Source organism: Stylophora pistillata, chromosome 14, assembly GCF_964205215.1.
Source record: "Stylophora pistillata chromosome 14, jaStyPist1.2, whole genome shotgun sequence".
Taxonomy (NCBI): domain Eukaryota; kingdom Metazoa; phylum Cnidaria; class Anthozoa; order Scleractinia; family Pocilloporidae; genus Stylophora; species Stylophora pistillata.
The window spans coordinates 20,605,539-20,619,366 of NC_142532.1; the positions used below are offsets into that span (position 1 = coordinate 20,605,539).

Consider the following 13,828-nt stretch of genomic DNA (forward strand, 5'->3'; position numbering starts at 1 on the left):
TCCTCTTGGAGATCGGCTGTGTCTTCATCACAACAAATTGTCCCATATAACAATGCATCATCAGCAAAAAGTCTAACAGTAGATTTAAGAGTATCAGGTAAGTCATTTATATACATTAAGAACAGTAGCGGTCCTAAGACTGTTCCTTGGGGAACACAGATGTCGTAACTACAGGGGCAGATGATGCCCCCTCAATTACCACTGATTGGGTATGCTGTGTTAGGAAACGTTATCGTAATACTAACAAAATCCTTCCCCCTCCCCATAGTATTTAGGAGAGATCTGCATAAGAAGAAAACTGAAGAGAACTTTTCTTCGCGATAAAGAAAGATTTGTGTAGCTAGTTCCTTTTTTTTTCTTTTCTGTTTTTGTTTTTCAGTTCTTTTTCGTCTTGTTTGATTTTTGTTCATTTCACCGTACGAGTAAGTTTATACGTTAGTTTTTTTTGTCTTATAAGTACGTGATCTATCCCTGAGGCCTCAAACGTAAGTGTACGTGATCGCATTCCTTCACATTGCTGAGAATCAAACGATGGCGAGCTCTTCCATAAATAAACAAGGAAGGTTTTGTATCCGTGGTAAAAGCGTAGATGATAACCTAAGATGTCTGATACTGGATTCGATTTTAGCTGAAAAGAAATATTGTACAACACTTTTAGCTGGATCATGTCGTCTTACTAAACGAAAGCGGATAAACGACAACAGATAGCAAAAGCGCGGGCAAAGAAATGCGAAGAAATGTTCTCACGTGCGGTTGCCTTTCGTGCTAAACATCTTTTTTAGTCACGTGACCAAAATCGATCACCTTTGTCGCTAACAGCAACTGTTACGCACGTCTCCGGAAAAACACTCTACCTGTTTCAGTAGTAATTCTTTACGTTGCAAAGAAAGCCTCAAAATATCTTGAAGTACCGTTCTCTTTTGGGGTAACTCTTCTATTAACCTCTCTCCCAGTTCCCCTCTCGTCTCTTCAGGGAAACGAGGTTGCTCCTCTGCACCTTTTATCATTGGTCAAATGCTAAGAATATATGAAAGTCATATATATTTGAACTGCGGTTACAGAAACGCATATACTTTTGCTTGAAGGTGACGTAGCAGACATCACGCATGCGCTACAGAGACTCACAGAGGCGCCGCACATGGCTTCATTATCAACAGCTGTATCCAGAGCAACGTCGCGAATATCCGCCATGAGTGAACGAAGCTCTGAAGAGTTTCCTATCCCTGGTCCATTGCTGCCCGAAATACTCAAGGTATAAACTAATACACTGGGCTTATTTCAGGAATAATCATTTAGTGACAAGGTTTGTATCGGTCATGAAAAATTGGGAAGTCAGGGACTCCAAGTCATAGAACAGTAGTGGATTTAAGAGGAGGGTCCAGTGGGTCCGGAGCCCTCCTCCAACATCAGACCTGTGAGTATTTTTACTATTTGTCTGAAGGCAAAATTCCTCCCAAGACAAGATTGCACATTACCAATCATCTTGACTTCTTTGAAATTTGCTTATCTTGAAATGTGTCTGACCCGACCCCCCCTCCCCTCCCCTCCCCTCTCCCCTTCTCCTATAAACAAAAAAAAAAAAGAAAGCATTCCTGGATCCGCCCCTATAGAATGTTGGTAGAAGACAAGGTGGTCTCGAGACTAGTACGCAGTACTTTGGAGCGAGGGCTCCATGCTCACTGGCTTGTTTCTTTGCGCGAGTAATAAGTTGCGATGTACCATATGTTTTTCCAACAGCACCTATTTCCTGATGCAGATAGAGATTTAGACGAGTTAGAGACTGAACAACAGGAGCTGATGTTTAATAAAATGGAAGGTAGCAAGGATGCTGAAAAACCACAGGGATCCCAGGTACTGGAACAGATAATCAAGCACGGCCTGGTTACTGTAAAAGTAAACAAAACTGTGGCACAGTTAATGAAGGATCATATTCGTTCTGTTACGAACCAGGATCAAAGAAAAAATTCTTCGTCATATTTTTTTCTTTTTTCTTTGGTCGTTATCAAAACGAATATCATATTTCTTAAATCGAAGACCAAACTCGAAAGTTACCCAATGCTTTCTAGGTCTACTTACGCGGAAGAGGCTTTTGGCATGGCTAATCCTAACAGCAAAACGCTTGTTTCTTAAGAACTAAGTGTGTATGGCAAACCACCAGTTGCGAAATTTTTAAGACGCTTTGAGCAAAAAATGCTTTTACTGACTTCGTTGGATGGCCGAGAAGAAATTAAGTGCAAAAACCAATAGCAGCCTCTCCCTTCCTAATTCAATGTTTTTCGTCGAAGTTTTCGACATGATACTGTTTAATTATCAACATTGTCAAGGGATAGGGTTGGGTGGGGGGGTACATTGTGTTGGTTTGCATGCTTATGGTGAACAGTTTTCTCCTGTCATTGTGACATGTTTCAACAACTTTTGCAACTGGTTATGGCTGAATGACAAGTTCTCTGTCGCTCATTTAAGAGAGAACCAGACCGTAAAATCCAAAGGTACGATGTTGGCTTCCTCGAATAGGAGTCACATTTTCTTGTTACAGGATTGCAACAAATTTGAACAGCTCTTTTTGATATCCTTTTTCTTTTCATTTCCAGGGCAAGTTTCGTGGTTTAAAAACTGCACCTGAAGATAGTCTTACTTTTTTCCTTGCCGTGTGCATCTGTATAGTGTATCATAGTTATGGAGGTGAGAATATTTGCACGGAACATGGTCACGGATTATTCTCCAAAATGGCGACTACTCTGCATAGCGCTTTTTGTTGATTGTCGATATCCAAAACCAATATGATCACAGCGCCCAATCAGAAAAAAGGAATAGCTCACTAGGAGCCAATAAGAATTCAAAGAAAAAACAAGTTAAGTGTGTGAAGCGCGGGAAAACGCGGCTGCTCAAGTCGTGATTCGTTTTAGTTTTGAATCTGATTGGTTAAAAAAGTGGCGCGGGTTTTCTGGATCTATCACAGTACGAAGAAAGATAGAACTGAAGCAATATCGGACAATTTTGGACACTCAATTGAACATTGCTCTAAACTATGAAGGAAATCTTTGTCAAAACACCTTTAAAAGTACCATGTAGCAAGGTTTTGTTACCTTGATGTATTTATTTAGTTTATTTTTAGTTTCCCGCCTTTCAAGTGACTAATTACAGTACATTTCAGTAAAACAGTTTGTTCCCTAAGCAGGACAGCTGTCTCCGGTCTCGTTTTATAGACTTATACGTGCGGTTTCAACAAGCACGTGCAAAAACAAGATCTTTTTACGTAGTTGAGAAAACTTTCCAGGTACTTTAAATAAGATATGTAAAATGTCAACGGTCTGCCAATTCAATCATGTTGCCTTTTTTTTTCGTTCTCTGGGAAGGTTTAAGAGCTGTGGCACATTTATGGCAAGAGTTTGTCTTGGAAATGAGATACAGATGGGAAAACGACATATTTATTCCCAGGTACGGCAGTCATTGCAAACTGTTCTTTGATGTAAGGAATGTCAACCTTTCTCCAATCACGTGCGCTTGTTTTTGATACGTTTGAAAGTAGAAAACCGCTGTTAAAACAAAAGAGTTAATGCTCGCGGGCATAAATATGTTTTGGGCCCGACTCAGAGTCATTTCAGCCCGAGCCACTGGGCGTGCGTTATAAAATTTCTCTGGGAGGGACCCAAAACATATTTGTTACCAATAACATAAAGTGTGATATTATTGTTATCACTTTGGAGGGCATTAAGAATATAAAAGCTGGAAAAAAAATGACAACAAATTAGTCTGAACAATCACGTGAGCTTGCGAGCGGGCTGAAATACATTTTAGCCCGCCAAAATCTAAACTTTAGCCCGCAAAATGCATCACAATGCCCGACAATGTGGTAATTATGGAAGTTTACTCATAACGGATTGCAAATTTTCTATCATGTTTTTGTTAAAGAATACTTAAGTTGTTTTGTTACCATTTATTGATAATTTACAGAAATTCTCTTTTTCCTTTCAATACCAAAACACTATGCAGGCTTAAACTTCAGTCACCCAATCTTGGAAACTGTCTGATACATCAAAAGCTACAGGTTTGTTAGTTTGTTTGTAAATGTAAGTCAACGTAATTTGTCTTCCTTTTTGTAAATGTGCTTTTGTAGGCTTTTTTAAAATGGTTCGGTTTTTTAACCAAGCTGATCAGACCTCGCCGTCTCAACTCAGCGAGTTTGTCTCGTCACAACTGACGATTTTGTTTTGATCATAGCTTACGTAATTTTTATGAGATAGTAAGAGCAGTTGTAAATCTTAAACTTATTGAACCTGGCACCAATGAAATCTCATCAGTGTAAAAAAGCTAGCAACTGGTTGTAAACTGCTATTGGCGGGAAAACTGTACGCTGATGTCGAGGGCGGGAAATATGCGCGTGTTACCTTTCGCTAGTCACGGCACTCGATTGGTTGAAAAACGAACAATTGGTTTGATTGGTTAATTGAGAGCTGTCTGCGTATCTATTTACCAATCACAGCTCTGTACACGTGCAAATCCTATAAAGAAGACTTTTCAATTAGTTTCAAAGATAAATTGACTTAACAAACTTTATAATTTTTCTAGAGTACTGGAAATCTATTCGTCTTGTTATTAGCCCTTGATCTAATCCTCGTTATCGTTTTTTCTTCTCAGATGCTAAACTGCTGCATCGAGAGGAAAAGAGTCTCCAAGATTCGCGCTGCCAGTGTTCAGTTTTGCGCTAACGTTGGAAAAAACTCTGAGACGAGAACTAGTAAAACTGAGGATACAAGTTCAGACAATTTACGAAAAAGAAATTCCGACTCTCCAACGGAAAGAATAGAAATGCAATCGAGTGTCTCTGACGATGAAGAATTTTTTGAAGCTGTTGAAAGTCAAGAAGAGCCTGACGACGAGATTGAAAATAATTCTACAGAACGGAAAAATATAAAAAGAACAGATACAGACTTAAGTAGTGATACTACTACAAATGATAAATCGTCTTCTTGTAAAAGAGAAGGAGCGAAGGAACCATTTGGTGAATTAAAACTTCTTGTTTCTGGTGAACCTTTGTTGGTACCGTTTACTCAGGTGGGTTTGTGGACTGAGCAATTTTCAAGCGAGTGTCGAAAGTAGTCGGGGATTGCTTTGTTTTGCTTTCCTTCGTTATGTGATTGGTTAAAAAAACTCGTGCCACTTTCTGAACCAATCAGATTCAAAACTAAAATCAATCGCGACTTGGTTGCCCGCGTTTTCCCGCGCTTCAGGTAGTTTGCTTAATTTTACTTTAAATTCTCATTAGCTCCCTGAAACATTTGTCTTTCTATGACTGGCTGTTTTGATTACCTTGGTTTTGGTTTTACAACACTCAATCGAAAATTGCTTTATGTAGCAATTAGTTTGTAATTTCTCCCTACAGTTTGAATACTTTGCTAGTTGTTATCTAATTAACTAGGAAATGTGTGACTGTAAAAAGAGAGAATTACTTATCTCCTATTAGAGGCTTAAGAGTTAAATTCGTAAGCTATGTTATATCGTGTATCGGTGGGAATTCTGTCAGAAATGGTTCTGGTTGCCAGAACGGTTCCCTTGTGGAAATTGATTTTGCGCCTCTTGTGCCAAACGTTTCTTTCTTACCACATTTGACGTCTTCAGTGATTTATTACTGGGCAGACGCACAGCAACGTGGAATCTATTTGTTAAGTAGGCAACGTATGTACTTAAGTTGGCGACTAAGGCTTTAAAATGTATACGAAACGCGTGTTAATTATACAGATAAGAGCTTCGCTTTGTCTGCTTTCGTTTTTGTTTCTTTTGCTCTCTTTCTCACTTCGGTGTCTTTTTCTTTTCCTTTTGGAACAAGGAACCTCCACCAATGACAGAAGACATGCTGGAGGAACAAGCTGAAATTCTGACACAATTGGGGACCTCTGAGGAAGGAGCTCGTGTTAGGGCTCAAATGCAGTGTGCATCTCTGCTCTCTGATATGGAGGCTTTTAAGGTGTGTTGTAATAGGTTCCCTACTCTGACTAAATATAAAGCATATGCGATGGACTGTCGTAATATTAAGAGAAAACACAGTAGCCAATCCGAGCAAAGGAAAATATGAAAGGGAGTCAACGAGAACTTAAAACACGCAAGTATACGAAAAGGCAAGTGACTAGATAGTGATTAGGGTTAGTTTTGAAGCTGATTGGCTGAGAGAATGGCGCGAGTTTCCTGGACCAATCACACTGCAACTCATTGGCTGCGCTCTGTAAACTGCACACTGCTCAGTCTCTGATCTACCTCCCGCCAGCTGGTTTTTTTTTTTAACCAACTTGTTACTTTATTTGAAATATTTGCTCCATTTTTTTTTGTCCTCATTGGCGTAGGAGAGCGTTCGTAGATTGGTCAGTTACGTGAATTTGAGGGGCAATACGCTAACAATTTAAGAAGTTACCCTAGATTTGGACTTAAGAAACTTGTTCAAAGTGTTGCCTTCGATTGGCCTTGTTATTAAACATTCTGTGCGCTTTGTGTTTTTTTTTTTTTTTTAAGTTTTAGCCATAATATTTTTTTCTAGGCCGCAAACCCCGGGTGTTTACTGGAGGATTTTGTGAGATGGTACTCTCCATTTGATTGGATACCAGGCCCCGAGACGGAAAAAGAGATAGAAGAATTACGGAGACAGAAGATGAAAAGCGAGAGAGTCGAGGACGAATCAGGCGGCACTGCTTCACCTAGCGGGGTGATAAATAGTGAGCAAAATCAAATTGGATTTTGTGCGTTTCCCGTCGCCGTGAATGTTATGCTCAACCCCTTAACCATTTAACCCTAAAGGATGACCAGCATCTAATTTCTCCTTACAATATCACCCCTGAATCACACATTAAGGTCACAAGAAAAAAAGAAATGATCACCAACTAAAGAAGCTCTCGACTGTGAAACAAATTCTCCTTGTCAGAACCTCAGGAAATGTTTAGAGAACAGTATGGAGAAAACAGTATGGAGAATATGCATTCTGATGTTAGGGTGTAACATGTAACTTCTTAATGTGATTCCGCTGTTATCTAACAAAATGTTTACGAGATCAGACAAGTGTATCGGCTGGAGGGTGTTAGTTTGATGAAAAAGCCAAATTTTCCGGTCTGAGTTGTTAGGAAATGTAGAAAGTCGATAGGGAGAATTATTAGTTGGATCTTGGAAGATTAAAGCGAAAACCTACTCTTTAGTTTCCAGCGCTTGGTACTCGCGGCTTACATTACCTGACTCGCGCGAAGACCACTTTTGCGCTGAAAATCATATTTACAAATTGTACTCTTCGTTTGTTGTATTTGGTCAGCGGTTAGCAGCGAAGACTCGTCGGAGGAGGGCTGGGACACAGAAGACATCGTGATACTAGATGGGGATATTCTTACTACAGAAACAAGCAACGCTAAGATTCTTATGGATGAAGCGAAAGCTGGAAAAGTGGAAGAGTTGCAACCTCCATGCAAGGTCTGTTTATCTGAGTGATACGCAAGAGAGATATACCCTCCTTAAAAATGGCTGGAAAACAAAAACCAAAGAAAAAAGATTTGTGACTTTTTAAGCGAAATTCGCCAATTGGGTGTCCTGTGTTGGGCGGTGTAGTATCGTGAGGTGTTACGTTTCAGTCACTTTGTGTCAAAGGTCTTGACCTGAAGTGAGATAAACAATTCACGAACAATTATTGATGTTCTGTCCCTTTTCTGTCATAATAATTTTCTTCTTTCTTTTTGTTTATCTGAGTACTTTACCTTGAGACGTTGCATGAGTTCCCAAAAATGATTACAACCCACACTGCTTACCTCAAAGACAATCCGTGAGGTTAGCCTCACTGTGCCTGACCTATTTTCTCAAAGTCTCCTTTTCAATTTATACTTCCTGTTTGACGACTTCAATCTTATTTCGGGCGACCTTTTTATGACTGCAGGTCCCCAAATGGCGATTTTGAAAGAAAGTATAGTTTGGAGCCATTCACAGGAAATTTTTTTCGAACCAGAAGTCGAATTCTTTATTTGATAGTCTCACCAAATTTCATTTAGCCAAGTGTCTATCTGCCAAGGAGTAAATGCTGATTGAGACCCAAAGTCTAATTCCAAGTTTCTTCGTCTCCGTTCTTTCTCACAGTGGCGAGAGGAGGGGCACCTCAGCTTGCGTATGCGTATTCCGGGTAACATGTGGGTGGAGGTATGGCAGAGTGCTCGTCCGGTTCCAGTCCGCAGGCAGAAGCGACTTTTTGATGAAACAAAGGAAGCTGAGAAGGTAAAAGGACAGTACAGTAAGTTTAAGGTGGCTCGTACCGGTTTTCATCTTTTTGATGGTTTGTAACTTTGAAAGAATACAACAGAAAGACTGACCAAGGCTAGTTGAACACTTTTACGAGGTTGAATTATATAATCATTGGTTATCCAAAAATAGGTGTCATTTCGTCACTAGCAGTTTCCATGACAACGCTTTCATAGGCTTATTCAGACGCATTTTTTAGCTTGTGGCTTAAATAATTCGAAAACTAGCCCGGTGACCCCATGATGTTTTTCAGTGATTGCTTTTGGCACTTGTAAAGGAAAATGCACAAAGATTTTTAAAGCGGAATTTCAGAAAATCTAGAAAAAAGGCAATTTTCAGACATCGCAAATTTCCTTCCGTAGAATTTTCTAGTTTTTTTTTTCTGATGATTCCTTTCGACGTTATTATCATATTGAAACAATAAAAAGAAGGGGTCACCGGACTTGTTTTCATGCAATAGCTTTCGTGAGTTTAGCAATTTCCACGCGCGTCCTCGCGCATTTAAAAATCTGGATTCTATAAGATCGACATTTGCTCATGATCTGTTTTAGCTACCGCTGACAATTGCGTGTGCTCGCGCAAGCACCTACGACCTGATGTTTACAGACGTTTACTGCTAAGAAAATCATTAAACAACTGTCAAAGATAGCCTACCGGGCTCATCTTAAAAATCCTACACACGACTTCTGGCTATATCATATTATTTTCCTTGAAGTTTCAAAGTCTTCTTCCACTTCAGGTAGATTATCCTTCACTTGAGTTCTTCTTTTTTCGCCGTCGCAAGATTTTATATCGGTTGAATATTTCTTTTAAATGTGAAGTGAAGCAACCTTTACTTCTCCGAAAATCGTCTTCTTTATCTTAGTTTCTATCTCCTGCATTTACAGTGGCCACTCAACACATCAAATACAAGCTCTTAGGTAAACCTCTCACGTAAGTAGAAAAAATTCCTCGCGCCGCCATCTTTGTTTTAAATTTTCGTCTCTTAATCTCGCGCTTCTTTTGCACGTTTCTCCCGCGCGTGACGCAAGAGTTATCTGTTCCCCGCGCGAGGAAACTAGTACGAGCCAGTACGAGCCACCTTAAGGTGGCTCGTACCAGTTTCCTCGCGCGGGGAACAGGTCACTCTTGCGTCACGCGCGCGAGAGAAACGTGCGAAAGAAGCGCGAGATCAAAAGATGAAAACTCAAAACAAAGATGGCGGCGCGTGGAATATTTTCTACTTTTGTGAGAAGTTTACCTAAGAGCTTGTATTTGATGTGTTGAGCGGCTACTGGGAATGTAGGAGATAGAAACTAAGATAAAGAAGACGATTTTGGAGAAGTAAAGGTTGCTTAACTTCACATTTAAAAGAAATATTCAACCGATATGAAATCTTGCCAGAAGTCGTGTGTAGGATTTTTAAGATGAGCCCGGGAGGCTATCTTTGACAGCTGTTTAATGAATTTCTTAATTAGCAGTAAACGTCCGTAAACATCAGATCGTAGGCGCGCGCGCGAGCACACGCAATTGTCAGCGGTAGCTAAAACAGATCATGAGCAAATGTCGATCTTATAGAATCCAGATTTTTAAATGCGCGAGGACGCGCGTGGAAATTGCTAAACTCACGAAAGCTATTGCATGAAAACAAGTTCGGTGACGTCTTCTTTTTATTGTTCCAATATGATAATAACGTCGAAAGGAATCATCAGAAAAAAAACTAGAAAATTCTACGGAAGGAAATTTGCGATGTCTGAAAATTGCCTTTTTTCTAGATTTTCTGAAATTCTGCTTTAAAAATCTTTGTCTATTTTCCTTTTCAAGTGCCAAAAGCAATCACTGAAAAAAATCATGGGGTCACCGAGTTAGTTTTCGAATTATTTAAGCCACAAGCTAAAAAATGCGTCTGAATAAGCCTATGAAAGCGTTGCCATGGAAACTGCTAGTGACGAAATGACACCTATTTTTGGATAACCAATGATGATATAATTCAACCCCGTAAAAGTGTTCAACTGGCCTTGGTCAGTCTTTCTGTTGTATTCTTTCAAAGTTACAAACCATCAAAAAGACGAAAACCGGTACGAGCCACCTTAAGAGCCCAGTGGCCCACAACTGTTGGAGATTCTGAGAGTTTAATCAGGATGAAGTGACCAGAAATGTTGTAATATTACTAAGTCTCCTTACGGGGGTACCAGCCCATCACAGCCTATGACCCCTCCCCTTCCCCTTCCCCTTCCCCTTCCCCCTCCCCCCACCACTCTCAGCCATTTTGTCAGCTTATCCCAAAAGTGTAGTGGTACACATTCAAACTCCTGGGTGAAGAGAGGCACCATGATAGCAAAGTGTCTTGCCCAGGAAAACAACACAATGATTTGGCCAAGGGTCGAACCCAGACCCCTTGAATCAGAATCAAGCGCGTTATTTAATTCACTGGGTCTCCTTCATGTTACTTTCGTAATCATGGATAATCAAAAGTTTCTTTGTCTTCACGCCAGGTCCTTCATTTTCTTGCTGGACTAAAACCTGCCGAGGTTGCCTTTCAGTTGTTTCCAGTTTTGCTTCATGCCGCAATTCTTCGTATCGAGACTACAGGTGAGAGAAGGGGACTTAGTTTTGTTGCCAGTCACCAGTATTTTAAAATATCTCTGCAAAATCACAGCGAGTCGTTAAAAAAAGATGAATCAATCAACTTCTCACTAGACACCAGTCATTATTGGTAGCCCGGGGGGGAGGGTGTGGAGAATTTTGGGGGCATCAGTTGGTTTTCAGGGGGGGACAAAGGGGAGAACGGTATTGAGAATTGTATAGAGAATTATATAAAGAATTGTATAGAGAATTATATAAAGAATTGACTGGCAACGGAGGGGGGAATTCATTAGAATAATACAGAACTAAGAGATGATCAGGTAAATTTTAACGTGACACAACCAACCCCCCCCCCCCCCACCCTAGCGATTTATATTTTTTATTTAACTCTCATATCACAAATGTAAAAAAGTTTTTTCTATTCGATGGTGGAGTTCAAAATATTTCCATCTTAATTAACTTTGTGTACCAGGTGCACGTGATATTCCCGCCGTTTCATCCCTGCTGGATGAAGTACTCAGCAAGGCGAGCAAGTTATCTTGGGAAATGCCACATGACCTGTCTCGTTGTGAGGTTAGAGTTTCACGAAGAAAGAAGTTACTTGTTCAGGTTTTTTTTATTCAAAACTAGAAATTTCCTCGTAAGACTTTCTAGATCCCATGTAATGAACATGTGAATCAATGTGGAGAAGAACTACATGAATTGTAAACGTAGAACTCGAAAAAAATAGGTGTAATGTTTTTAAGACTCGATCAATGTGATTTAGGGATATTCCTATGCTAAACGTTCTTTTCGTTTGTTTCTCTTTGCAATTTTTCTTTTATTTCCCAGAATCGCCTAACAATTAACTTCTTACAAAATCAATTCGCTAATCAAATAATCAGCGAGAAGTTGTTATCGTGAGAAACACCCAGCTCTCTAAACTCAATCTACAAGGAAATATATGGCATCCGGAGGGGAGAATTCCTAATGAACCACTTTAATCAATTACAGGAATTTGTCAAACAGTTGCAGTTGTCAGAACTCGCCATCACTCGTGCCCACTCCCTGCGATTTAAATTTCGTGACGCGCTGTCGGAACAAGATAGGTATCATGGAGACAAGGACGTGGAACAGTTCCTTTCGGCTTTGACAGAGAAACCTGAAGTAGCTGTAATTGGCGCAGGAAGAGGTCCCGCTGCAAGAGTTATTCACAGATTGTTCGCCAAACAAGAGGTTTGTGTCGTGGCAGACTAGGTAGACGAGAGCAACATGTCGATAATTTACACTAAAGTGTTTTAAATTGATTATTGATTATGTTTGCTTATGAAAGTAACTCTTCTTTTGACTTTCGTAGACCGCGAGAATGCATTTTGCTGTGGACGAAGATACCTCTTCAAATCTTTCGGTAAGTTCATAGAATAAAGCCAAAAGAAGTATTTTTGCTCAATGGGATCACGTTTTAGGGGGGCATGCACCACAATTATTTTTTCAACTACAACTTTATCAGAATGATTTCCCTAATATTTACTTTATCTTTGTCAACAGCGGCAACCAGCCCCACCAGCTCAAGACTTCCCACCCCCCACCAGTCGGGAGTACATTTTGAGAACAACAATTCCCCGTCCCCGCCCCTCGTCTCGCCCATGTCCTCAAAGAATGTACTGTGTACTGACCAATGACGATTTCAGACTTGCGGGTGCATTTACTGATGACGTCATATTTCAATGACGAAGAATTTTCTTAATCCGAAATCAATGAACAATTCTGCTCCCTTAAAATCTATTTTGCAAGAATAACAGCAGATTTTTGTAAACCTCAAACGGCACGCTCTCAACGCTTGAGGCCACTTATCAAGATATGAATTCCACAACAGTTTAAATATTTCCCGGCTGTCGTAGGTAGAGCTTGATTCAGTTAGCGAACTTGCCCCCGATAAGTTTTAACAGTTTTTACGGCGATGACTCTTTCCCAGTGAGAAGAAAATAGATATTTTATTGGGAGACAATTTAAAATCAAAAGTAACAAGAATTAAATGTTATTGAGAGTGTTTTGTGTTTCAATTTCGATTTTCTAACTCTGCTGCTTCAGATAACACATCAACAAAACATTAAGCGGTTACGACTCTGAGTTTCCTAAGTTGGTTTCTCAGATCCTTGCAGAGAGAATTTATTCATGACGGGTGATTTTCTGCCATGGCAGTAAATTCAAATGAGCATGCGTATAAAAAGTAAGAAGGTTGGTGTTGAGCTGAATGATTGGCCAAGCAAAACTGTGGGAAATCGTGCGCGTGTCACGACGGCGCACGCGGGGAATGATGGGATTGCTATGGACTGATACAGCTTGTAAGAACATATTCAAAGATGGCTGACAACTTCAAGTGTTTTTATTCTATGTGCTTAGTCACGTGACACATTGTGACTGACTAGGGAGGGGAAAGTAAGCTTGCTACATTGTCTATCATACAGCTGTTGATTTATTTAGCGCCAGGAAACTTTGAAATTGTGGTGAGCGCGGGAAAGATTAAACTGCGTGCAGGCGAAGGGAAGAACGAAACAGTAAGCGCGGAAAACATAAAACCACTCAGGATCGGGAAATTTTGCTCACTCGTTTGATTCGGAGCGGGATATGCCTGTGCAAACATTTTACTTTGGGCTTCTTGGACTAAATTTGTTCTGCTTCAATCGTTGACAACTAATAACGAAGGTTATATCACAACGGTTAAACAGTGGTGGTTAACTGAGTTTTATTTACATTCAAAGGATTACATTTGATTTCTGACTTAAAAACCTTTAACCCAAAAGTCAGGCAGATATGGTCAGCGGATATGAATTGAATGGTCCTGATGACTTCCAAAATTTTATCACACCATATCTTTGTATATAAAAACTTATCGACCGACCAAGGGTTCATATGTACTTTATGTATTAAGAACAAATGGGGTCGAATTTGTTTTTAGAGGCCTTGTCAAATGGCCACTTCCCCGGATGACAAACGCATTTCTGTCAAAAGAATCAACCGTCCGACA

At 40.0% G+C, this 13,828-nt stretch overlaps 1 protein-coding gene across 1 annotated transcript; it reads left to right on the plus strand.

Moving 5' to 3' along the window:
* Positions 1-1,077: 1,077 nt before the first annotated feature.
* On the plus strand, positions 1,078-12,850 carry LOC148717023 (rab3 GTPase-activating protein catalytic subunit-like). The gene is made up of 15 exons (XM_088744444.1): positions 1,078-1,252; positions 1,738-1,851; positions 2,592-2,682; positions 3,357-3,438; positions 3,994-4,048; positions 4,639-5,055; positions 5,828-5,965; positions 6,530-6,704; positions 7,289-7,443; positions 8,098-8,232; positions 10,731-10,827; positions 11,294-11,394; positions 11,815-12,036; positions 12,158-12,208; positions 12,349-12,850. Exons 1-15 carry the CDS (start codon positions 1,139-1,141, stop codon positions 12,529-12,531), a joined length of 2,130 nt encoding a protein of 709 aa, XP_088600570.1. The 5' UTR covers positions 1,078-1,138; the 3' UTR covers positions 12,532-12,850.
* The last annotated feature ends 978 nt before the right edge of the window (positions 12,851-13,828 follow it).